At 46.3% G+C, this 23,909-nt stretch overlaps 1 protein-coding gene across 1 annotated transcript in view; it reads right to left on the bottom strand.

The window, feature by feature from the left end:
• The window catches only part of Uvrag (UV radiation resistance associated), a 274,915-nt gene extending 258,247 nt beyond the window's left edge, over nucleotides 1-16,668 (bottom strand). Inside the window, exon 1 of the mRNA XM_059270780.1 lies at nucleotides 16,000-16,668. Within this exon, the coding sequence (XP_059126763.1) occupies nucleotides 16,000-16,116 (117 nt within the window). The 5' untranslated portion in view covers nucleotides 16,117-16,668. The remainder of the gene's footprint in view (nucleotides 1-15,999) is intronic.
• Between the last annotated feature and the right edge of the window lie 7,241 nt (nucleotides 16,669-23,909).

The raw sequence follows: 23,909 nt of genomic DNA, 5'->3' as shown, positions 1-23,909 counted from the left end.
TATTTCTTAATGAGAAAGTTGAGACCGAAGTAAAGGGAACACTCACATTTGCATTGTTAGGAAGAAGCAAAAGCAAACCAGGGCCACAGGCCTGATCTCCCAGATGGGTGCACCACGCTCGCCTCTCAGACACCCTGCCTCAAAACCCGTGAGGCCTCTTGGCCTTTCAGGTCTCCTGTGTTCCACCCAGCTGTAGCCAGCCAGCCATGCTCATTACTGTTGTCTCAGCATGATGGGTACACGTCTCTTCCTTTGACGTCTTTCATTCACTGCCTCAAAGCTATCGTCACACTAGGAAAAGCGGCTTCCTTCTCCTGCCTGTGTATCAACTTCCTCTTCTGAAAACAAATGTTCAGTTGCAAATATCAAGCTACAGACAATTTAAGAAGGTTCAAGGCACTGAGATGCATTTAACTTGAACATGCTGGTTCCAGGCATAGACTACAGCAAGCCAGAAGTTGGTCTTTCTAAGGCAGAACTTTGATTTCTCCTTTCTGTATTTTTTCTGCTACATCCTTTTCTTTGAAACTAACCCAATTCCTCTCATCCTAATCAAGCATTACTAAAGTCCAAAGGCTCCAGAGCTCCAGTGCCATCTTCATCCCCAAGCCCCGCACCACCCACAGACATTCTCATCTTTACAAAGCTCCCCTTACATGCCACATCCTAATAAACCAGGATAGTTCAGTATCTCCTAACTACTCATGACTTACTAGCAACACCTCTGAATATCACTACTACAAAAAGAAGTTGAAAAACACCAAGTACTAGGATACAGGTGTGCACTACCATGACAAAGATGAGGTTTTGTGGTTGGTTGGTTTTTTTCTTTCCCCTGCCCCCTTCCTTCTACTACTTGGAGTGAAAACCCAGGAGCTTCATGTAAGATAGGCAAGAGCTTTACCACTGAGCCACTCCCTAGCATTGACAATTTTAAAGGGAAGCCTGTGTTCTTTGTTTTAAAAAAGATAAATTGACTAAATGTAATATCCAGACAGTGGCTGGATCCTGAACTGATGGGGGACCAGAGACCAGTTCTAAAACATCTCCAAAAGGCCTGTGTGTTAATGGCTTGGTCCTCAGTATGGCACTATTGGGAAGTAGAACAAACTTTAAGAGTTAAGATCCAGTGGGAGTCTTCAGGCATGTGCCCTTGAAGGGATGGTGGGATCCCAGCCCCTTCCTTCCATATCCCAATCAAAGGTAGATAGCTTTGTGCCACTGTGCTCATGGAGCCCAGGCTGTTTCACCATAAGGACAAAATAATGAGGTTAACCAATCATGGACTGAAACCTCTAAAACTCCAAATCTTCAAAAGTCAAATCTCTTCATAAATTATTTGGAGGGGTTTGTCTTTTTTTTTTTTTTTTTTTTAAACAGGAAGCTAACAAGAGGAAATGTTCTGTAAAGGATAGTCAATCAGAGGCTGGAGAGATAGCTCAGAGGTTAAGAGCACCAATTGCTCTTCCAGAGGTCCTGAGTTCAATTCCCAGCACCCACATGGTGGCTCACAACCTTCTGTAATGAGATCTGGCACCCTCTTCTGTATACATAATAAATAAATAAATCTTTAAAAAAAAAAAAAAAAAAGACAGTCAATCAACTAACTAAACAGGGATATGAGCCCCAGAGAGCTTCCACACAAAAGACCAAGGCATAGCTGGGTGGTGGTGGTACACACCTTTCCTCTCAGCATTCAGGAGACAGAGGCAGACAAATCTCTGAGTTCAAGGCCAGCCTGGTCTAAAGAGGGAATTCCAGGACAGCCAGGGCTGTTACACAGAGGAACTCTGTCTTGAAAACCCAAAAAAATAAAAAGAGGGAGGAGAGAGAGAGAGAGACCAAGGCATGAATAGAGACTAGAAGTTTCTACGCCAACCCCTGCCCTACAAGGGGGAGAAGGAGTAGAGAGCGGAGCAGTCATCAATGACCATGTTTAATAAGCATGTCTGTATAACAGAATTACCGTGAAGCCCTAAGCACAGGAGGTTCTGACCTGAACACATGGGGCCACTGGGAGGGTGGTATACCCCACAGGTCACCCCCCGACCCTTCTCCAAACCTTATTCTGCGATTCTCTCCATTTCGAGCTCTTGTGCTGCATGCTGTAATGGTAAGCTGGTTTGTAAAGTTCCAGGGGCCATTCCAGCAAACAATGAACCCACGGCGAGGGCAATGGGAGCTCCCTGATCCCAGCTAGAAGTGCAGGCAGCCCGAGACTTGCAGAGGCAGTCTGAAGCAGAAGTCTTGTAAGAATCAATCCTCAGCTTCCAGGATCTAAGACTAACTCCAGGTAGACAGCTTCAGAACTGAACCAGAGAGACAGGCAAACCTGCTCCTATAGGCAGATGGGTCAGTGGGACAAAGCAGGCAGCCCCTTAGTTCCACCCCAGACTTACAATCATTCCATCAACAAATGCAGTTTAACACGAGGCATGGAGGCAAGGCCTGCAATCCCTGCACCAGAGTGACTGAGACATGAGGACTGATAGGAATTTGAGGCCACCCTAAACTACTAGTAAGTTCCAGGCCAGCCTGGGCTAAAAAATGAGACCGTATCTTTAAAAAAAAAAAAAAAAAAAAAAAAGGACAAGATAGTTCTTGCCATGGAGGCTAACATCCCGAGTCCAATCCCCGGGACCTGCCTGGCAGAAGAAGAGAACCGACTCCTGAAAGTGGTCCTGTGACCACCACATACGTACACAAAACAAATAGATACGTAATTTAAAAACATCTTTAAAAAAGAAAAGAAATTCTGCAATTCTACAAATCTAATAACTACATGGTGTCTTCTGGTGGAGATAAATCAATCTCTCCAGAGTAGAGAGGCAGCTGGCTCTTTATTTTCCTATTTGTCCTGAAAATCCTCCACGTAGAATAAACTCCATTTAATTACTTCATGAAAAGAAGCCTGAAATGCCTTCCTATGAGTACAATCATACACCTGTCAAGAGTGTGGTCCCGTAACCCACCCTCAACCTTTCGTGAATGCCCACGGCCCACCTGCCTACCATGCTTGAGTCTACGGATCAAACCTTGGCAGGCTCCTCGTGGAAGCTAACACATTAGCAGTAACAGTATTTCCAAAGACTCTTCTCTTTTCAAAAGGGACAAAATTTTAAACATCCCTCATAAGTCTAAATAAAACCATTTCCATCTTGAAGACTTTTTAAAGGTTTTTCTAGATTAGCTCTCATACAAAGAATGTTTGGAATTGAGGAAGGAAATACTCCATATCCTCTCCAAGACGCAGTCAGGACGACTACATCAAGACGTCCAGCTCCAGGTCCAGTGCTAGCACTTTCAGAGACGGCACTTCACGAATATCCACTGAGTAAACGGCCAGCTGGGCAGTCTTTCCTACTCAGCACTCGGAACTGGTTTAACACTGGCTAGTATGAACATACTGAATTACTCAGAGTTCAAAGTAAATCGCTAGTCACAAAAAGTACCGTCATGGCAAAAGTCAACAAGTTTTTCGTAGAAAAACATAAACCAGAAGCCTGATTCCCAGTTTCTTTTATTTGTTCCATTTTTCCTTGCTCAGGGACCTATGGACTACCAAAGGTAGACACTAGTTTCAGCTTCCTGATATATCTTGTTATTTTAAAAGGTCTGGTCACATCTTTTAGAATATTCTAAACACCATAACAGGAAAAAGAAAAAAATGCTACCATTTCCATGGAGCACCAAGTGCTGGGTTCTAATGCTCAACTTTAGGATTATTTATCTCAGGCTCCACAAACACGCTTTGCAAGTTTTCATTTTTTAAAAATGTCTAATAACATCACAAGTAGCGTATACAGCAATCAGTGCTAAATATTACACAGAATCAAGCTGCTGGCATGGAGAAAAACCAGTTACCAGATGTTTGCTGTTTCTGAAACTTAAGGAGGTAGAGAAGTCATTGTTCCCAAGAATATTTATTGAGAGCCACTGGTAACAAAAATCCATGAGAGTATACAGCAGTGACAACTAGAGTTCAGAAGGTCAACCTATCAGAACTAAGGGTTCTGTTAGAGGAGACCATCACACAAGGGGTTATGGAATTGCTGTCTTTTGAATGAACTGGCTGTCTCTTGTAAATTTCTTCTGTAATAACAGCTGTGATTCTCCCCATTTACCGTGCATCTCCATGTTATGTGTACATATAATCTCATGACTGCATCTCAATCTTATGGGCACAATAATTGTGGATAGTCTAGAAGATGGTTTCTTACTTAACTGTACAATTTTTATGAATAGAAACACACTAAAATATGCTTCATACTAGGTCTATTGTTCCATGTGGACTATAGACACTTAGAGGTCTTACATCTCCATCCTTAGCCACTGACAAGGTAAATATTGGCCAAACAAAGTGTCTTCATAGAACTTTCACAGAGTGGAATTGCAGGTGCCTGACCTTGTTAGATAAAAACCCTTCAGAAGAATTATAGTGAACCAGAAGTGATAGTGCAGGTGTCTGGCCTGGGTATATCTTAGTCCTTCAAGAGATCAATAGCACCTATGTTGCCCTAAGCTTCCTCCACGGGCACCTCCCCACTCTGATTCAAAAAAACAATTAACACTTTGTATTATTTCTACACCAGTTTTTAATGCAAGATTTTAGGCTCAGTAGACTAATTATATATAGGTCCTGACATTCAGGTGACTAACAGAAAAAGGCTGTTAACTGATTAACCATATCTGGATATTATTAATCACATAAAATAGTACACATATTCTTTGCCTTTTCCTTAAATCTCTCATTGGTTTCTTTCCTTGTAATCTTTGTAGCTATCCCTTTAAGAGATAGCCAGGGGGCTGGAGAGATGGCTCAGAGGTTAAGAGCACTGGCTGTTCTTCCAGAGGTCCTGAGTTCAATTCCCAGCAACCACACAGTGGCTCACAACCATCTGTAATGAGATCTGATGCCTCTTCTGGCCTGCAGGCATACACGCAGCCAGAACACTGATTGCATAATAAATAAATAAATACATACATACATACATACATACATACATACATACATACATACATAAATATTCTGGGGAGAACAAGGGAATCCGTGGCTGATATGTAGAACTTAATTGTATTGCAAAATAAAAAAAAAGAGACAGCCAGAACTTTTTACAATCTACAGCTGTTGTCAGTCACCAATTAAGCTGACCAAGTCTTTGCCAAGTGTGACTCTTATCAGAATACTTGTGCCTGAGAGTTTACTTTGTTATACATACATACACACACACACACACACACACACACACACACACACACACCCTTGGGGGAACAAAGAAGAAGAGAAGATAGATATGAGGGAACTGCAAGAAAAGAATTGATTGAGAAGAACGAAGATGAGGACAGAGATGGAAAGAACTAGGTAGAGTGATGAGAGAACAGCAGGAGGGACGGAGGGGGCAGGAGGGACGGAGGGCAGGAGGGACGGAGGGCAGGAGGGACGGAGGGCAGGAGGGACGGAGGGCAGGAGGGACGGAGGGAGGGCAGGAGGGACGGAGGGAGGGCAGGAGGGACGGAGGGCAGGAGGGACGGAGGGCAGGAGGGACGGAGGGCAGGAGGGACGGAGAGGAGCTAAGTATGAGAACAGAAAAGAAACTGTGTAGATAGAATTGACTTAGAAGAATAAAGTGAATGGACTAACGAACTCAGTGTGCTTAGATTCATTGAACATCCCTCAGACTAGAGTCCTCAGCTGGTGGTTAGACTCTTCCACGGACCCTGGGAGCAAACAATATAGACTGGACGTATTATTGTTTGCATTAAATACTCAAAAAGGGACAGGCTGGTAAAGCACAGAGACAAAACAGGAAGACCAGCCCTGGAGTCCAGAGGGGAGGGCAGGGGGACCATTTCAAAGCTTCATTGGTTCACACCGTGAATGGGGCAGGGGCAGAATCCGAGTGTTCAACCCTGCCCTTAAAGGGAACTTTAAAACAATGCCACCACTCCATCTTGGTTCCAGCCTAATGTCACCAAAGCTGGAGGGACACCATGTCAAGGCCCAGAAAGGAGTTAAAGAAACAGGTTCTCAGCAGCACAGACCTGCTTAGAAGACGAGGAGCTGAAGAGTCCGGCGCTCCCTACAGATTCTTTACACAAAGTACCTGAGGTCTCCAGAGCACATTCATGGCCTGGCAAATAGTTTCACCTTTGAGAACATCAGGTTTTTTTATATCTGTAAAATTCCATTATTCTAAGTTTCCACCTTAGAGTAAGATGGAAAACAATATGAACAACAAATTAAAAAGAAAAGAAAGAAAAGCTTTCCTTTTTTGTATGTTCCACTATCATTTCAGATACAATCAAAAATAACTAGCAGTACAAGACAAAACCAATGCCATTCAACCTAAAGTATCCAACTGCAAATATTTAACCCATATTTCTAAAACATATCTGTCTTTAATTTTTCTAAAATAACTCAGAGTTTATAACTGTACACACCCTAGTTCACTAAAAATGACCACTATTGGTTTGCCACAGGAGAAGTATGTTTTGGTTTGCAGGTAGAATTACACAGTGTATTAAAAATACACACGGGCTGGGCAGAGGTTGGCAACACACCTTTAATCCCCGAACTCAAGAAGCAGAGGCAGATGGATCTCTGTGAGTTCAAGGCCAGCCTGGTCTACAGAGATAGAGTTCCAGGAAAGCCAGGGATACACAGAGAAACCCTGTCTTTAAAAAAACAAAAACAAAAACAAAAACAAAAAAAACACATCTGTGGTCCATCCTGCTGGCACAGGCCTTTGATGCCAGCACTTGGGAGGCAGAGGCAGGTGAATCTCTATGTGTTCAAGGCTAGCCTGGTCTACACAGTAAGTTCCAGGATAGCCAGGGCTACATAGAGAGACACTGTCTCAAAAATCAATATAAAAGTAAAATGCACATCTGGAAACTGTGAAGATGTAAATTCTGTCATCTTAGCACGCACTGCTGCCCCAACTTTCAATTCTGCTCTATTTCCAGACAGTTTCACTTCTGGGTTTTCTACTCAAGAACTAAGAACTGTGATTCTGTGAAGAAATCTTTACGTAAACCCAAAATAAGAACATAGATTTTCCCTTCAAAGAAAAACTAAACATTTTCACGTGAAGAACAAAGAAATAACAACAAACAAAATAAGCACTTAAATTCTTGATGGCATTTTGTCACATAAAATAATGACTTTAAGATGGGACATCGGAAGCTTCCAACATTTCCTCATGGTTTAGTTACAAGAGCCAACCCTGCTCAGGGTTTCCATGCTTTTATTTTACAGATTCATGACTATAGATTGCATTTCCTTTCTTTGAGTCAAAGAAGTTTGATAAACATTTATGGAATGAGTAATAGTCCAGGGCAGAGAACTGCTGCAAAACGCATCTGTCCCCAGTAAGATCCAGCTTCCCTTGAGCCCGCCCTGGCCTTACCAACACAACAGATTAAAAAAAAAAAAAAATCAGAAACATAAATTGGATTATTAAGAAGCAAGTATAAGCCCGGGGGTGAGGGTGGGGTGTGGGGGTGGGGGTGGTGCATGCCTTTAATCCCAGCACTTGGGAGGCAGAGCCAGGCGGATTTCTGTTGAGTTCGAGACCAGCCTGGTCTACAGAGTGAGTTCCAGGACAGCCAGGGCTACACAGAGAAACCCTGTCTCGAAATACCAAAACAAAAAAAAAAAAAAAAGAAGAAGCAAGTATATATGGCCAGGCATGGTGGAGCATGCCTTTAATCTCAGCACTTGGGAAGCAGAGGCAGGTGGATCTCTATGAGTTCAAGGCCAGCCTAGGCGATATAGAGACAAATACATAAACACAAGCATGTAAAGGGGAAGTGAATACCACTGACAACTACATTAAACATTCTATCTGATTCTATTTATTTCTGTCATTTTGTTACAGTATGTTTCAATCTTATTCAATCGACTCTCTGTAAGCTATTAAAGTCTTTAAGGGAAGTCACATAAGCAACTAAATACTGAGTTACTACGTTCTAAGCAACACGTTGCTAAGTCCAGCTGCTGTTGGAGTCAAGTATAAACTAAAATGGTGGCAACATTTCGGCATCTTAGAATCTTTTCATCAGACCCTACGGAGTGGATGGCTACAGTAAGTGGGAACTGGTGGCTGGGAATGAGAGTCTCGAAAGTGGATGCTCCCATGACTTTTCAGAAAGTTACCTAGACCTCAAGTTCCTCATCTGTAAAAGGATTGAAATATTCATGGAATCACTGGAAATAATTTATGTAGATACCCTGTCCTTAAGGGGGTGTGGGAACCAGAATCCCCACTCCTTATGTGGACTTCACAGAGGGATTGGTCCAGGAGCACATTAGGAAAGAGTGGGACAGCATGAGCAGGTCACCAGGAGTTTGCTTTTGGCCACCAACCAGCTCCCAAATCATCACACAGAGACTTATTATTAGTTATGAATACTCGGCCTAGCTTAGGCCCATTTCTGGCTAGCTCTTTTAACTTAAATTAACCTGTTTCTCTTTACCTGCCTTTTGCCTCTGGGCCTTTTATCTTTCATTCTTTCTGTATGTCTGACTTTCCTGCTGTCTCTATGTCTGGCTGGCCGATATCTCCCCTGTTCTCTCTTCTTCCTCTCACTCTTCTTGAGCCTGGATTTCTCCTCCTACTTCTTCTCTCTGCCCGCCAGCCCTGCCTATTCTTTCTCCTGCCTAGCTATTGGCTGCAGCTCTTTACTAGACCAATCAGGTGCCTTAGGCAGGCAAGGGGAAACAAATGCAACACATCTTTTCATAATTAAAAACACATATTTACAGCTGGGTGGTGGTGGCACACGCCTTTAATCCCAGCACTCGGGAGGCAGAGCCAGGCAGATCTCTGTGATTTCGAGGCTAGCCTGGTCTACAAAGCGAGTTCCAGGAAAGACGCAAAGCTGCACAGAGAAACCCTGTCTCGAAAAACAAAACAAAGCAAAAAAAAAAAAAAAAAAAAAAAAAAAAAAAAAAAAAAACAAAAAACAAAAAAACCCACATCTTTACATAATTAAACAAATGCAGTGCACCTTTACACAGTTAAAGTAATATTCCACAGCATAAACAAATGTAACACATCTTTGCCTAGTTAAAATAATATTCCACAATGAGCAGGCTTCCAGCAGGGCCTGATGAGCACTACCTGCTATGTGGTGATGCCTATGGTGAGCACTACCTGCTGTGTGGTGAAGCCTATGGTGAGCACTACCTGCTGCGTGGTGAAGCCTATGGTGAGCACTACCTGCTGCGTGGTGAAGCCTATGGTGAGCACTACCTGCTGTGTGGTGATACCTATGGTGAGCACTACCTGCTGTGTGGTGATGTCTATGGTGAGCACTACCTGCTGTGTGGTGATGCCTATAGTGAGCACTACCTGCTGTGTGGTGATGCCTATGGTGAGCACTACCTGCTGTGTGGTGAAGCCTATGGTGAGCACTACCTGCTGTGTGGTGATGCCTATGGTGAGCACTACCTGCTGTGTGGTGATGTCTTAGGTGAGCACTACCTGCTCACTACCTGTGGTGATGCACAGTAAACACTTATCTTGGTCTTCAATCCCTAGAACTTCACCTCCTAATTCCCCCAGCAAGGAGTTCGAAGGGAAATCCTCCTTTCTGGTTTAGGTGTTTGACCCTGGTTCCTGACACAGATCATTTCCTGGGAGCGCCTCTAGTCTAAGGAGGTGATGCTTGGCAGGCAGGTGCCTATCTATCAGCCCCACTCACCTCAGGAAAGGAACTGGCAACTGAGTTAGACATCAACAGTGTCTACATAACCATCTCCGAAAACCTGAGGGTGAGCACTCTGAGGACAGGGAAGCTTCCCCCACTTCCTACACCGTTCTCTTGCATCTGACTGTTCCCCATTTCCTTTACAATAAATAAACCAGTAAACTGAAAGGTTTTCCTGGCCTTGTGAGCCATTCTAGCAGATGATCAAAACTGGGGGGTGAGGAGAGGGGGCTGTAAAAACCCTCAGTTTACACCCAATTGGCCAGAAGTTCTGGAAAGCCCAGGTTTGAGATAGGCATCTGAAGGGCATGGGGGTGGGGCTAAGCCTTTAACCTGTGAATTCCAGGTAGCTAGTGTCACTATTTAATTATAGATCACACTACTGGTACCCACTGGAGAGCTCCGTGGTTCTGAGGAAAATTCCCACACTTGGTATCAAAAGTGCTGTGTTGGGAGCCAGGGAGGGGAATAGGAGAAAAAAAGCTTTTAGTCCCTTAACATCTCAGCTAGGGACCACAGTTCATATCCGCCAAAAAAAAAAAAAAAAAAAAAAATAGTGTAATAGTATGTACATCTGCCATAGTAAAATGGTACCTCACTCTTAAACCCTGTTCTTAAAAGCCTACAACCCTAGGGTAACTATGAAAGACAATTCATATTAATGCTAGCACAGAAACATCCTAAAAATGTGACCAGTCAAGGGCATCAAAAAAGGGAAAGTGTCAGAAACTGTCACAGCCAAAAGGAGCCAGAACAACTAAATGCTACGTGGTATTTACGCACAGAAAATAAGCACGTGAAAAGCAAGGCTCACTGACTGGCTAGATGAGCATTTCAAAGGTGGGCTCCCACACAGTGGGTGAGCCTCGCAGGAGAGACCAGTTCTGACACACGCTACGACGAAGATGAACCCTGAAAATATTATGCTGAGGGAAATCAGGCGGACACAAAAGCACAAACACTAAGAATCCACATACCTAAAGAACCTAGATGGTCAAATTCATAGAAACAGAAAGTAGAAGAGAGTTAAACATGAAAGCGCGAGTGTGGAGGAAAATGGAGAGCTGTTTACTGGTCTGCAGGTTCTGCTTGGGACGACGAAAAAGTTCCAAGCTGAACACTGAGCACGTTCTTGATGGTACTGAATTCCTCGCTTACAAAATACTAAAATGCAGGGCTGGGTGGATGGCTCAGAGGTTAAGAGCATTTACTACTGCTCTTGCAGAAGACCCACATGGCAACTCTCTTGCAGAAGACCCAGGTTCAATTCCCAGCACCCACATGGCAACTCACAACCATATGTAACTCCCTTTCCAGGGGATCTGACAGGCTCTTCTGTACTCTGCAAGCACCAGACACACATGTGATGTACACACATACATTCAGGCAAAATACTCATACACATAAAATAAAATAAATAAACCTAAAATAATTTTAAGCTCAAGGCCCATCTGGGCTACAGATCAAGTCAAGGCAAGTTTGGGCAATTTAATGAGACCTTGTCTCAAAAAAAAAAAAATGTAAAGAAAGGATTGTGGCTATAATTCAGTGACAGAGGACTTGCCTAGCATGTGCAAGGTCCTGAATTCAACCCCAGTACTTTGATGAAGATGACAACGACAATAACGATGATGACGATGATGACGATGATGACGGAGATGGTGGGCAAGCATTGCCCTAAAAGTGAGAGGAGTTGAGTTCAGGTCCTCAGAACCAACATAAAGCAAGGGTCGGTTACTCTGGAATCCAGAAACTCCTATAAAATGCAGGCCAGCTAGCCTGCCATATGCCACAGAGAAAACAATATTCTTCTTCTTAAGGTGGAAACCGACACTTGAGGTTGTCCTCTGACCTCCTAGAACCATGCTCTCTAACTAACACAGAAACAGAAACACACACACACACACACACACACACACACACACACACTAAGATAAAATTCACAATAATAATAAAGGCTAATAGCGCTAACCCAGTTCTCTCAAAATAAAAACAAGAAAGAAAGAAAGAAAGAAAGAAAGAAAGAAAGAAAGAAAGAAAGAAAGAAAGAGAGAGAGAAAGGAAAGGAAAGAAGGAAGGAAGGAAGGAAGGGAGGGAGAGAGAGAGAGAGAAAGAAAGAAAGAAAGGAAGGAAGGAAGAAAGAAAGAAAGAGAAAAGGAAAGAAGGAAGGGAGGGAGGGAGAGAGAGAGAGAGAGAGAGAGAGAGGGAGGGAGGGAGGGAGGGAGGGAGGAAGGAAGGAAGGAAGGAAGGAAGGAAGGAAGGAAGGAAGAAAAGGATTCTTCCAGACTATAAAAATCTTAAGCACAACAATTAGAAAAGCGAATGCTAAGGACACAAACAAGCGCTTCACAGAAGAAATTCAGGTAGCAAGAAAATACATGCAAAGATATTGAAACTCATAAGGTTAGGCAGGAAAACTGAGACCATGTGCTTAACATACTGTCTAATATGCAATAAAGGAAGCTGTTAAAATATAACCAACAGCTAAAGAAATGCACATTTAAATAACAAATACATACGCACACACGTGAGCACACATATGTGGTCTGAAGCAATAAACTCAGGTGAGAAAACACTCAATGTCCAAAGTTGGCAAAAATAAAGAGAAATCAGCTCTATTATAATGGTACATGTGTAAATAGGAAGATTCCTATGGGTTTAAATACAAACACACACACATACACAAACACACACACACACACACACACACACACACACACACACACACAGCTGGGAGGGAGTGGAAGTATACGCCTTTAATCCTATCAGTAGAGGAAGTGGATCCCTGTGAGTTTGAGGCCATTCTGATCTAAATAGTGAGTTCCAGGCCAGCCGAACAAATAAATAACCACAAACACACTACGAATCCTGTGTTTTCACTGCTCTAACTTTATCCTACAGAACATCGCATATATTGAGAGATCCTTCAACATAGCCACCCAGTGCAGTGGATAGAGAATTGCTGGAAATAATCCAAAAGCCCTTCAACGGGAAGCGGGGTGTCACAGGAGGAAAAAAAATCAGGAAGGTGTGACAGCACACACTGGCATCCTAGCACTCAGCAACATCAGGCAAGAGTTCCAGAGCAACGTGGACAAAGGCCCTGTCTCCAAACAATGGGCCGGCAGTGTCTCAGGGATGACATAGAAGTTGTCCACTGACCTCTACACACATGTGCACAGACCCACATACATAGACAGATGAAAAATGTGGGTGATACACATATATATGAAAGACTATCCAAGAAAAAGTCCAATAGCTGCATTTTGTAATATTTTTAGTTGGAAAGGATTAAGCCAACTTAGGAAGACTCAATCTGAAGTTTTCCATTTAAACAAATCAAAGACTCATGCAAGATTAAGTGCATTTTCTAAGAGTCTGTTTCTTTTATGAATTCCTTTTTTAATGTTTTTAATGTTTTATTTTCTTTCTTTCTTTTTTAAAATTATTTATTTTTATTTTTTATGTGCATTAGTGTTTTGCCTGCGTGTATATCTGTGTGAGGGTGTCAGATCTCCTGGAACTGTAGTTACAGACAGTTGTGAGCCGCCATGTGGGTGCTGAAAATTGAACCCGGGTCCTCTAGAAGAGCAGTCAGTGCTCTTAACTGCTGATCCTTCTCTCCAGCTCCCCTTTTATGCATTCTTTTTTTTTCGGTTTTTCGAGACAGGGTTTCTCTGTGTAGCTTTGCACCTTTCCTGGAACTCGCTTTGGAGACCAGGCTGGCCTCGAACTCACAGAGATCCACCTGCCTCTGCCTCCCGAGTGCTGGGATTAAAGGCGTGCACCACCACCGCCCGGCTCCTTTTATGCATTCTTAAAGGAACATGTGACCTCCAAAAAGGGTAATCACTAAAAACCTCTAAAAATGTCTGCATTCTGAGTATCTGAGAGCATGGCTGAGGAGCTTTGGAAGAGGAAAGAAATTCTCTCAGTTAAGCTTAATATTAAGGGCACATTAAATGTCTCTGCCAAAAAAAAAAGTTTTATTTTAAGACTCCTAAATCCAAGGGTGCGCAGCATGCTCCTCCTTGGCTGAGCCTCTACTGATTCACCGAATAATGACAAATATCAACCAAAAATGACAGTCTTCAAAGTATATGACCACAGCTTCTTGCTTAAATGACAGTTACACAGAGGACCCAGAAGCAGAGGTGACTGAAGAGCTATAGTACGGTCACATTAGAGCCAGTGGAGGGGTAAGTGGACCATAGCTAGTACTCAACCATGAAAAGAAAGGTTCCGGATTAGATATGTAAAATAAAACAAACTAACCCTGGCATGATGGCACAAGCCTGTAGTTCCAGCCAGGTGTAGTCATGCATACTTGTAATCCCAGCATCTTGGAAGGCAGAGGCAAGTGTTTATCTGTGAGTTCAAGGCCAGCCTAGTCTACATAGTGAGTTCCAACCTATCCAGGGGCTACATAGTGAGACCCTGCTAAAAAAAAATAATTAATTAATTAAAATTTTAAAAAGATAAAACTATACATCTTTATAAATAATTTTGTGGGCTCTCTTGGGCAAACCCAAATCTTTCTAGAAGCAGCTAGGGTGGGAGGAGGCTAATACTATCGAAACTTGTGTTATATAGTACATTAATACAATTAATTAACAAAATGCTTATTTTAAAATATATTTGTTTCCCAAAACCTGAGCAACTTTGATCTAGAAAGCTAAATTAATATCAACCACAGAAGGAATGTGTTTTGTTGCATAGGCTGCCTAACGGGATGACACTCCCAGAAAACGGTAAAGAGCATGCCAAGCTCATGCAGCATCCAGCTGCAAACGTAGGCCACTACCCACCAATCCGGAAACTCGACAAACACTAGCAAATGGAGCTGAACTGAGTCCGTGGACAGTTTGCTTGGATTATGTCCCCTAGTGTTAAACTGAACTATTACTAAAAGAACAGGCTCTGTGTAGTAAATGATGCTTTCTCTTCTCCAACCCCACATGTTCTCATAGCTCCCCTAGACTATGCCCAGCTAGATCCCAGAACTCCAGGATTTCTCCAGGCTGCTTCTAACAGTACCCACTATTGCTTCTCCCAGCACCCCTTCGCAATTCACCTCCCACACATACAAAAATTCACATTAATGCCCAATCCACAAACAGCTCTCCCAGTGACGCTCTCATCCTCTCCTACGACCTCGAAATGCAATCCAAACCTCACTACCTTCCAACTCCTAATATTCTCCACAAAGTCCACCACAAAATCAGGGCACATGGCTTCTGATCTCTTAAGCTCTCTCCTACTACAGAGTCTTGCTTCTGCAATTAATGCTGCTTCCCTACTCGTAGGGCACCGGGTAGCGGGGGCTGGGAGTGTGGATGTGTGAGCAACATTTCTCTTTCCTTTACATTCCGATCCACTTCATGCCTGGCCCTCTCTCCCATAGCCTCTGCGCTCTTGTGTGGCTCCTTCCTGTCTCTGGCAAGGATGGAAAGTTACAGGAAGGGTCTAAGGGAGCTTGCTCTGTCCTGTGTGGACTGTGGTGGAGTCGCTGCTCAAGTCTCAAGCAAACTATGCGGGTGCACCGTCTGCAGTCAGACGCTGTGTTTGGAAGCCCAGCCCCACCAGTAACAGTAACAGGAAGGCAGTGAACAAGCCTGTTTCTAGAACAGAAAAATCAGGATGATAAAAACAGCTGTCTCATGGAGTTGTGAGGATTCAATGAGCACTTTGCACAGCCCTAGCACGGTAACCTCTCCATGCCTGACAGTTTGTCCTGGTCCTCTTCAATGCTAAGGTCCCTGCGGAGTCTCACCCCTGAGGGACTGAGGGAGGGCAGTGGAAGACGTACTTTATAGATAGGCGGGTGTCACCAAGAAATTTGTCAGATCTCCAAAGTCAGTGTTCTCTCGTCCTTATACCCCTGCAACCTAAGATCCAAGATATGAAATATATACTTCAAATCCTCCTTCCAGGCGTTCACCCGAGGGAGTAAAGTGTGCCATGAGGATCTGAGACTTGGGAAAGAAACCCCAACGTCCCAAATACCTTTCTCAGGAGGAGCAGAAAGAAGCATCCCACAACGCTAGGAATAAGTGCAGAAACCGACTCCTCGGCGCGGGAGCGAAAGAGAAAGCGCGGCGACTGCCAGCAGGGCGCAGGGCTCCCCGGCGCCTTCCCGGAGGGATGCGGAGGTCTGAGCGCGGGAACGCCCGGCTCCCCCGACCCAGGACTCGGGGTCCTCCTCCTGTCAGCCCTCCTCAGTCCCGCGAGCCTAGCCAACCTCCTCTCCCGGCCTTCTCCGCCCCCGTCTCGCGGCTGGCTCACCTGCTGGGACGGCAGCTCCACATGCAGGGCCCGCGCGGGGGCACCGGACGGCAGCGCGGCGGACGGGCCCGGGGGTGGCAGGGGCACCGGGCCCCCGAGAGAGGCACAGGAGCTCATCTGGACCCCTGGGCCGCCGAGCGGCCAGGCGGGCACTCCTCCTGCATCCGCCGCCGCCTCCGGAGCCGCTATCCGCCGAGCCCTTGCAGCCTAGAAACGGACTACCCGAGAGCCCCGGCAGCTCGGCGCCCGCACTGGCCACCGCCGCTGGCTAAGGAAGAGCCATATTACCGCAGTGCAACCCCTCCACCCCGCCGGGAGCTGGCGTGCTCATTGGTTCCGTTCCTGAGAGGGCGGGACCCGGCGGCGGCCAAGGGACGTGCTATTGGGCAGCGAGTCCGTCCGTCGCGGGCCGCAATGGCTAGGGGCGGAGGGACTCTTAGGATGGCCTCAATTGCGTCTGTCAAACCCGGGCGAAACCTGGGGCGTTACTTCTCTTTGCCTCATTCTAATTGGTCCTTTCACTATTGAGAGGTGGGGTCTCCTAGGGGAGCCTCATAGGCCATTGCTCTAGAGCACTGTCAGTTGTCGGTGAAAGAGGGACGGCGTCTTGATTAGGTAGAGCGCGCGCCTGGGCTCCTGTGTCACGTGCAGAAGTCTGGAGAGTCACCTGATTAGTGAGAGTCAGTCTTCTAAGCCACTTCCGCCCTAACCTAGTTGCCATGGTAACAGAGCCTCCAGTGGAGGGCGGGGACCGGCTTGGAACCAGCTGAGTCGGGATGGATGGTCTGTCTTGTTCTCATCCACTTACAAAAAAGCCATGCTTCATGGGTGAGAGGGGAACCGCCACCGAGAGATCACTAAGACCAGAGATCCATCGGGCAGTCCACCAGCTCTTCAGCGATCGACTCAGACCCGCAGGTCCACGCCCCTTCCAGCTTCTAGTACTAGTAAGCTTAGCTACAAAGTGTGTCAGCCACCCAGGAGACGGTCTCACCTCTGCGGGTGGGATGCTTATGCTCTGCCTAGAAAGACTTTACTGCTTGTGACTAATGCTTGCTAAACCGTCATATTTCAGCTGGGGCAGGAGTCCTTTCTTCAAAAAGGTTCCTCTCATCTCTCTGGGATTGAATTAGGAAGCTTACCTCTACCGCCGTCCAGTTTATTCTATTGTATTGTCTTTGGGGAAGAGGGGGGTTGAGACGTGGCTGACCCTGCTACTCACCATGTAGCTCAGTCTGCTTCAGCCGCCCAAGTGCTGGGATTACAGGTGTGTGCCACTACATCAGCCTCCGCTTTGTCTTTTAATAGGCGTTTAGCACACACAAACCGCCACTTTGCCTCCCTGAACACAAACACGCACACGTGAATTCCTCAACCGAAGGACCTTGTCTGATTCATCCCTGGATCCCCATTGCCTGCAGAGAATAAGGGAAGGTACAGCTCAAATGCCCTCTTTCCTGAGGACTTCTTTGATCATAAGAGCAGCTACAGACGTCGCTTCTATAAGCAGCTCTGAGTCATTTTGCAGGATATTGATTCCCCCCTCCCCCTTAGAATGTGAATTTCTCCACCACCTGGACTGATAAGACAGAAAGAACACAGTGTTCAGAGAGGCAGACACAACAGGAAGCCGGCAGTTTGGGATTCTGACTGCCACCTTCGAGCTATGTCACCGAGCAGGTCAGCTCCCAACTCTCCAGTTTATCCGTCTGTAGAATAGTAATAGTGTCACTGTGGGGGCTAGGTAGGCCAAAATATGTGCCCATGAACCTTAGCATATAATAGATGGATTTAGAATCTTTTACTGAGTGGGAGGGAGTATAGCTCAGTGGTTGAGTAGATGCTTGGTATTCACAAGGCCTTGGGATCAGTCCCTAGCACCATTATTAAAAATTGATGTGTGTGTGTGTACACATGTTTGCATGTGTACAGGTGTGCATGCACGTGTGTGTGTGTGTGTGTGTGTGTGTGTGTGTGTGTATGAAGAGATCAGAAGTCGGCCTTGAGAATTGCTCATCGGGAGCCATCCACCATATTTTGAGACAGGGTCTCTCATTAGCCTGGAACTTATCAAGTAGGTAGGGCAAGGATGGCCAGCCAATGAGCCCTAGGGATCCTCCTGTCTCTGCCTCCCTCGAACTGGGATTAAAGGTATGCACTGCCGTGCCCAACATTTTTAAGATACTGGAGCTGGAACCTGGGTCTTCATGGTTGTTCACCACCTGAGCCATCTCCCCAGCCCCTCCCCCTTCTTAAAAGAGAAGGTAAGCACAGTAACTTCCAGGAGGAGATGAATTGCATCGGAATTGCTTCGATGTCACAGTCTCCTGTTGTGAAATGTTGAGCAGTTCCTCATGGCTGGAGCCTCAGTGCAGGGTCAGGTGTCTGTTGAGAAGTGAGTGGTTGGGAAATTCCAAATCGCACGCAGCTCAACCCATACAGTGCCAAGATGCAGTGGAATTTCACAGAAAACATATTTCTGTTTCTGAGTTGTGCTTGTTTGCCAAGGCTGCCATATCAGATTACCACAGACTTGGTAGCTGAAAACAACAGAAATGCATTCTCTCACAGTTTGGGGTGTCGTCCCCCCTTGCTTTTCTAGCTCCCATTGGCTCTCCAGCTCCCTTGGCTGCATAATTACAGTCTTTGTCATCCCCTGACCTTCTCCCCTTCTTCCTGTGTCTCCTTTCTCTTATCAAGACACTGACATTGAGTTTAGATGCCCTGTCCAGACTTCATCTTGAGATTCTTCACTAAGTGGCAAATGCAGAGCCAGGCAGGGTAGCTTATAGCTTATGCCTATAACAACAACACTCAGACAGTTGCCGTAAGTGGACTACACAGGAGCTCCAGGCCAGCTACGTGGGCTACAGTGTAAGACCCTATCTCAAAAAAGAAAAGAGAAAAGGCAGGGAACGGGAGGGGAGAAGAGAAGAAAAATAAATATATATGTAAATACCTTTTTCCAAGTATAGTTGTAATCACCGGTTCAAATGATTTGAATACCTGGGCTGTCATTCAGCCTACAGCACAAGTTAAGAAAATGGAGTCTGTGGGCCGGTGAGCTGACTCAACAGGTAAAGGTGCTTGCTGCCACGCCTGAGGATCTGAGTTCGATCCCCGGAACCCACCTGGCAGAGGGAGAGTGCTCAGTCCCATAAGTTGTCCCCTGACTTTCAGGTGCACACTTGTATGTAGCATGTAGGAGCACACACACATAACCATAGATACATAATACATACATATAAATGTAAAAAAATGGGCCTAGAGAGAGAACACAGAGTCACTTGGTCTTCCTATAGGGGTTCACTTCCATCAGCGAGCTTTATTACTTTATTCACTCAACAAATGCCCAGAGAACTCCTCAGCTGGGTACCAGGAAATCAGACCCTTCCCAAGCCAACTCCTTGTAGAAGGGTCCAATAAGTGAAGAGTGACAGCCTGATCACTCAGTACAGCACTGAGCTAGTACTTGTTACTCATGCTAGACTAGTCCTGAATGAATCCCAAGGACTGTAGCATCCAGACAAACTTCATATTGGAGGGGACATTTAAACAAGGGTATTAAAGAACCAATAAGAGCAGAGGGAGACCCATCAGTGCGGTCCATCTTCCCACAAGCTTTCACTGGGATTCAGCTCCTCACAGGCTGTCTGCTGGACACCAGAAACGCATCCCTCGAATACGTGTCCCATCTAAGACTTTTCAGCCTGCGTGACTCAATCGCTAGTGGGAAGGAAACTCAGCCTGCTGCTTGCAAAGTATTCAAGAAAATGCACACTAACCATGTGGATAGTATCTCGGAAGCAGTAAGCGTTCAAGAAGCTCATCCTATAATTATCTTCATAGATGCTATTTTATTCTAAAGCACTTTGTATTCTTTGGAACTTAGTCTGGAATGTGGCCGTTTCAACATTAAAAAAATACTTCAAATTGCTTAGGATCATCATGATATTTATACAGCCCTGTGTGTATTTCCCAGGGAAACATGGAACTAAGACAGTAGTTCTTAGCCTTCCTGATGCTGTAACCCTTGAATACAGTTCCTCATGTTGTGGTGACCCCCAACCATAAATTATTTTTGCTGCTACTTCCTACCTGTAATTTTGTTAGTGTTATGAATCATAATGTGGATATCTGATATGCGACCCCTGTGAAAGATGTCGTGACCCATAGGTTGAGAACCATTAAGTGGCCAAGTACGGCATACATGCCATGGCAGGAAGGTTAAAGGTCAGGTGGAAACAATGACTGGCTCTTCAGAGGCTAGAGGGGAAGATCCGAGCTGACTTGAAAAGTCTGAAAGTGTGATGTCTTAGTCACTTTTCTATTGCTGTGATAAAACGCTACAACCAAAGCAACCTAGAAAAGGAAGCATTTGGCTGGGGTTATGGTTCCAGAGTCGGAGTCCATGACGGCAGAGCAGAGAACAGCGGAGAGCTCACATCTTGATTCACAACCACAGTCAGAGAGAGAAACCTCAACGCCTGCCCTTAGTGACACACCTCCTCCAACAAAGTCACACTTCCTGTGCCTTCCCATACAGTCCCACCAATGGGGGACCAAGTGTTCACATGTGTGAGCCATGGGGGACCATTCTCACTCAAACCAAACTTAAATTAAGTATACCCCTTCTTCTCAACAGAACCTCTTCTATTCATTCACCGGTCCAACCAGATGCCGTTAGACCTTCACCAGGCACACAGCCTGAGACCCCGTCCTCCACTTAAGAAAACTATGCCAATGGCAGCCCTGGCTGGGCATAGTCCTCACTCATCTCAGTCCTCAGTGCTGAGTGCAATCATTGAAACGGCATGTGAAGTACAACGAGAGGGCATGAATGTTCCTAAAGCGGGGTGTTGCACAGGAAGCGGGGTGTGGACAGGGTGCTCTAGGCAGACAGAGCAATGGTGAGCAAAGGCCCACAGCAGGGACCTGGCATCTGCATTGTTTGGCTGAAGCAAAGGCTGCAAGGAGAACATCGGGCAAGGAGGTGAGGAGATGGAGGACAAGGAGGTGAGGAGATGGAGGACAAGGAGGTGAGGAGATAGAGGGCAAGGAGATGAGATGATGTCAGGACAAGGAGGTGAGGAGATGGAGGACAAGGAGGTGAGGAGATGGAGGACAAGGAGGTGAGGAGATGGAGGGCAAGGAGATGAGATGATGTCAGGACAAGGAGGTGAGGAGATGGAGGACAAGGAGGTGAGGAGAAGATGGAGGACAAGGAGGTGAGGAGAAGATGGAGGGCAAGGAGGTGAGAAGAAGATGGAGGACAAGGAGATGAGAAGAAGATGGAGGACAAGGAGGTGAGGAGAAGATGGAGGACAAGGAGGTGAGGAGAAGATGGAGGGCAAGGAGGTGAGGAGAAGATGGAGGACAAGGAGGTGAGAAGAAAATGGAGGGCAAGGAGGTGAGGAGAAGATGGAGGACAAGGAGGTGAGGAGATGTCAGGACAAGGAGGTGAGAAGATGTTAGGACAAAGAGGTGAGGAGAAGATGGAGGACAAGGAGGTGAGGAGAAGATGGAGGACAAGGAGGTGAGAAGAAGATGTCAGGACAAGGAGGTGAGGAGATGTCAGGACAAGGAGGTGAGGAGAAGATGGGGGGCAAGGAGGTGAGGAGAAGATGGAGGGCAAGGAGGTGAGGAGATGGAGGACAAGGAGGTGAGGAGAAGATGGAGGACAAGGAGATGAGATGATGTCAGGACAAGGAGGTGAGGAGAAGATGGGGGGCAAGGAGGTGAGGAGAAGATGGAGGACAAGGAGGTGAGGAGATGGAGGACAAGGAGGTGAGGAGAAGATGGAGGACAAGGAGGTGAGGAGATGGAGGACAAGGAGGTGAGAAGAAGATGTCAGGACAAGGAGGTGAGGAGATGTCAGGACAAGGAGGTGAGGAGAAGATGGGGGGCAAGGAGGTGAGGAGAAGATGGAGGGCAAGGAGGTGAGGAGAAGATGGAGGACAAGGAGGTAAGGAGAAGATGGAGGACAAGGAGGTGAGGAGAAGATGGAGGACAAGGAGGTGAGGAGAAGATGGAGGACAAGGAGGTGAGGAGAAGATGGAGGACAAGGAGGTGAGGAGAAGATGAAGGACAAGGAGGTGAGGAGAAGATGGCAGGGCCAGTGAGAGGAGCCTGCCTGACTGGCTGAAGAAGGTACTTTGCTGGGGGTGATAGGAAGTCACTTTTAGGGTGATGGCGAGATAGCCCTGGAGAGGCAGCTTGGAGGGGCAGGATGAGACAAGACAGGTTTGTCCAAGACCAGGTTAGAATTGTGAGACCGACAGGCTCCGAAGGAGCCTGCACACGTCCAGCTGGCCTGGAAGGCAGGACCTGATGGCATTTCTCCTTTCCCTTCCGATCACATTTCTGAAAAGCCTTTCTGGAACTTTCTGACGGCACCTCCTCTGCACTCCTCATGGTTGCCTGGCATGTCTTTATGGGTTTATCCATGTGCCAGTTATACTGGGTAGGGTAAGTCAGTCACCTTCACTCTGTGTAAACCTCCGCTTTTGATTTCTCTCTGAACCCCCGGCATCCAGACATGAGGGAGGCCTCACATGCATCACTGAGCAAATGACAGAATAAAGTCAGTGAATGAATGGATGGATGCTTGAGTGTTGGGGTCACACAAGGGCCTCATGTGTTAGCTTCTCGTGGGGTCAAAATACCTGAAGACAATTTAGTACAAAAAAGGGGTTATTTTGCCCCGTGTTTCAGCCCTGTTGCTTTGGGCCTAGAACAGCGGCAGTGCATCATGGCAGGTGTGTGTGGCAGAGGAAGCCTGTTCTCTTCATGACAGCCAAGACACAAAGTAAGGGGAACGAGAAAGGACAGGGTTAGCAAATCTGCTTCAAGGGTGCATCCTCAGCGGCCCACCTCCCCTCACTAGGCCCGACCTCCTAACCACCTCCCGAAAGCCCTAAGGAGCAGCCCTCAATACATGGGCCTCTGGGGGGCGGGGGGAGGGACGGGGTCCAGATCCAAACTATAACACCTCCATATCTCCCCCAAATGGACAGAGCGAGAAAGAGGAAAGCGGAGCAGAGGCAGAGACTCCAGCCGGCTCCATTCCTACAGCCTCATGGCCATGCCCATCAATGTGCTGATGTTCACAGGGGCTTGGGGACACGTGACAAGCCAGGGAAGCAACAAAGACGACACAACACGGCAAGCATGTAGAAGCCCAGTGCAGAGCTAGCAAGAGGTGTCCAGAGGAAACAGTCCCGGGAACAGTCCTGAGGAAACAGTCCCGAGGAAACAGTCCAGAGGAAACAGTCCCGAGGAAACAGTCCCAGGAAACAGTCCAGTCCCGAGGAAGGGGCTTTCATGGTGAGGCCCGAAGGGCACAGAGGAGTCAGTTGTGCAGAGGCTGGTGAGAGCAGGGGGAAGGGCATAGGTTGAAGGAACAGGAGCACTGGCTTGAAGAAGGGGCATGGACCAGAGAACTGGAGAAGGCCGGGTGCAGTGGGTGGGGAGCACTCAGTGCTGAGAAGTGGGAGGAGGTGGGTCAGTTTTTTAAAGAAAGAACATATGCCAAAAATCAAAGCGCAAAACCCAACGTGCAGCTGGCCTTGCATCTGATCTAGTTTACATTGCTCCCATTCGTCATTCACAAGGCAGAGACAACACCTTCTTTTCAGGACCTAGCACTGCTGAGGCTGCCATCTGCCCCCTGGACAGCACCAAATGAAGCTGGAGATCTCGCAGGGGCAATCCTCTGAGTGTTGTAGGCTGCAACGGGGTTTGCATGTTTTGAAGGGACAGCCATCGAAGGGTTTAAACAGGAGCATGATCTGATTCATGTTTTAGAAATGTCCCTCTGGGGCTGGAGAGATGGCTCAGAGGTTTAAGAGCACTGGCTGGTCTTCCAAAGGTCCTGAGTTCAATACCCAGCAACCACATGGTGGCTCGCA

The sequence above is a fragment of the Peromyscus eremicus genome, chromosome 1, assembly GCF_949786415.1.
Source record: "Peromyscus eremicus chromosome 1, PerEre_H2_v1, whole genome shotgun sequence".
NCBI lineage: Eukaryota > Metazoa > Chordata > Mammalia > Rodentia > Cricetidae > Peromyscus > Peromyscus eremicus.
Note: the sequence above shows the minus strand (reverse complement) of the source record. Positions and strands in the feature narration are given on the sequence as shown.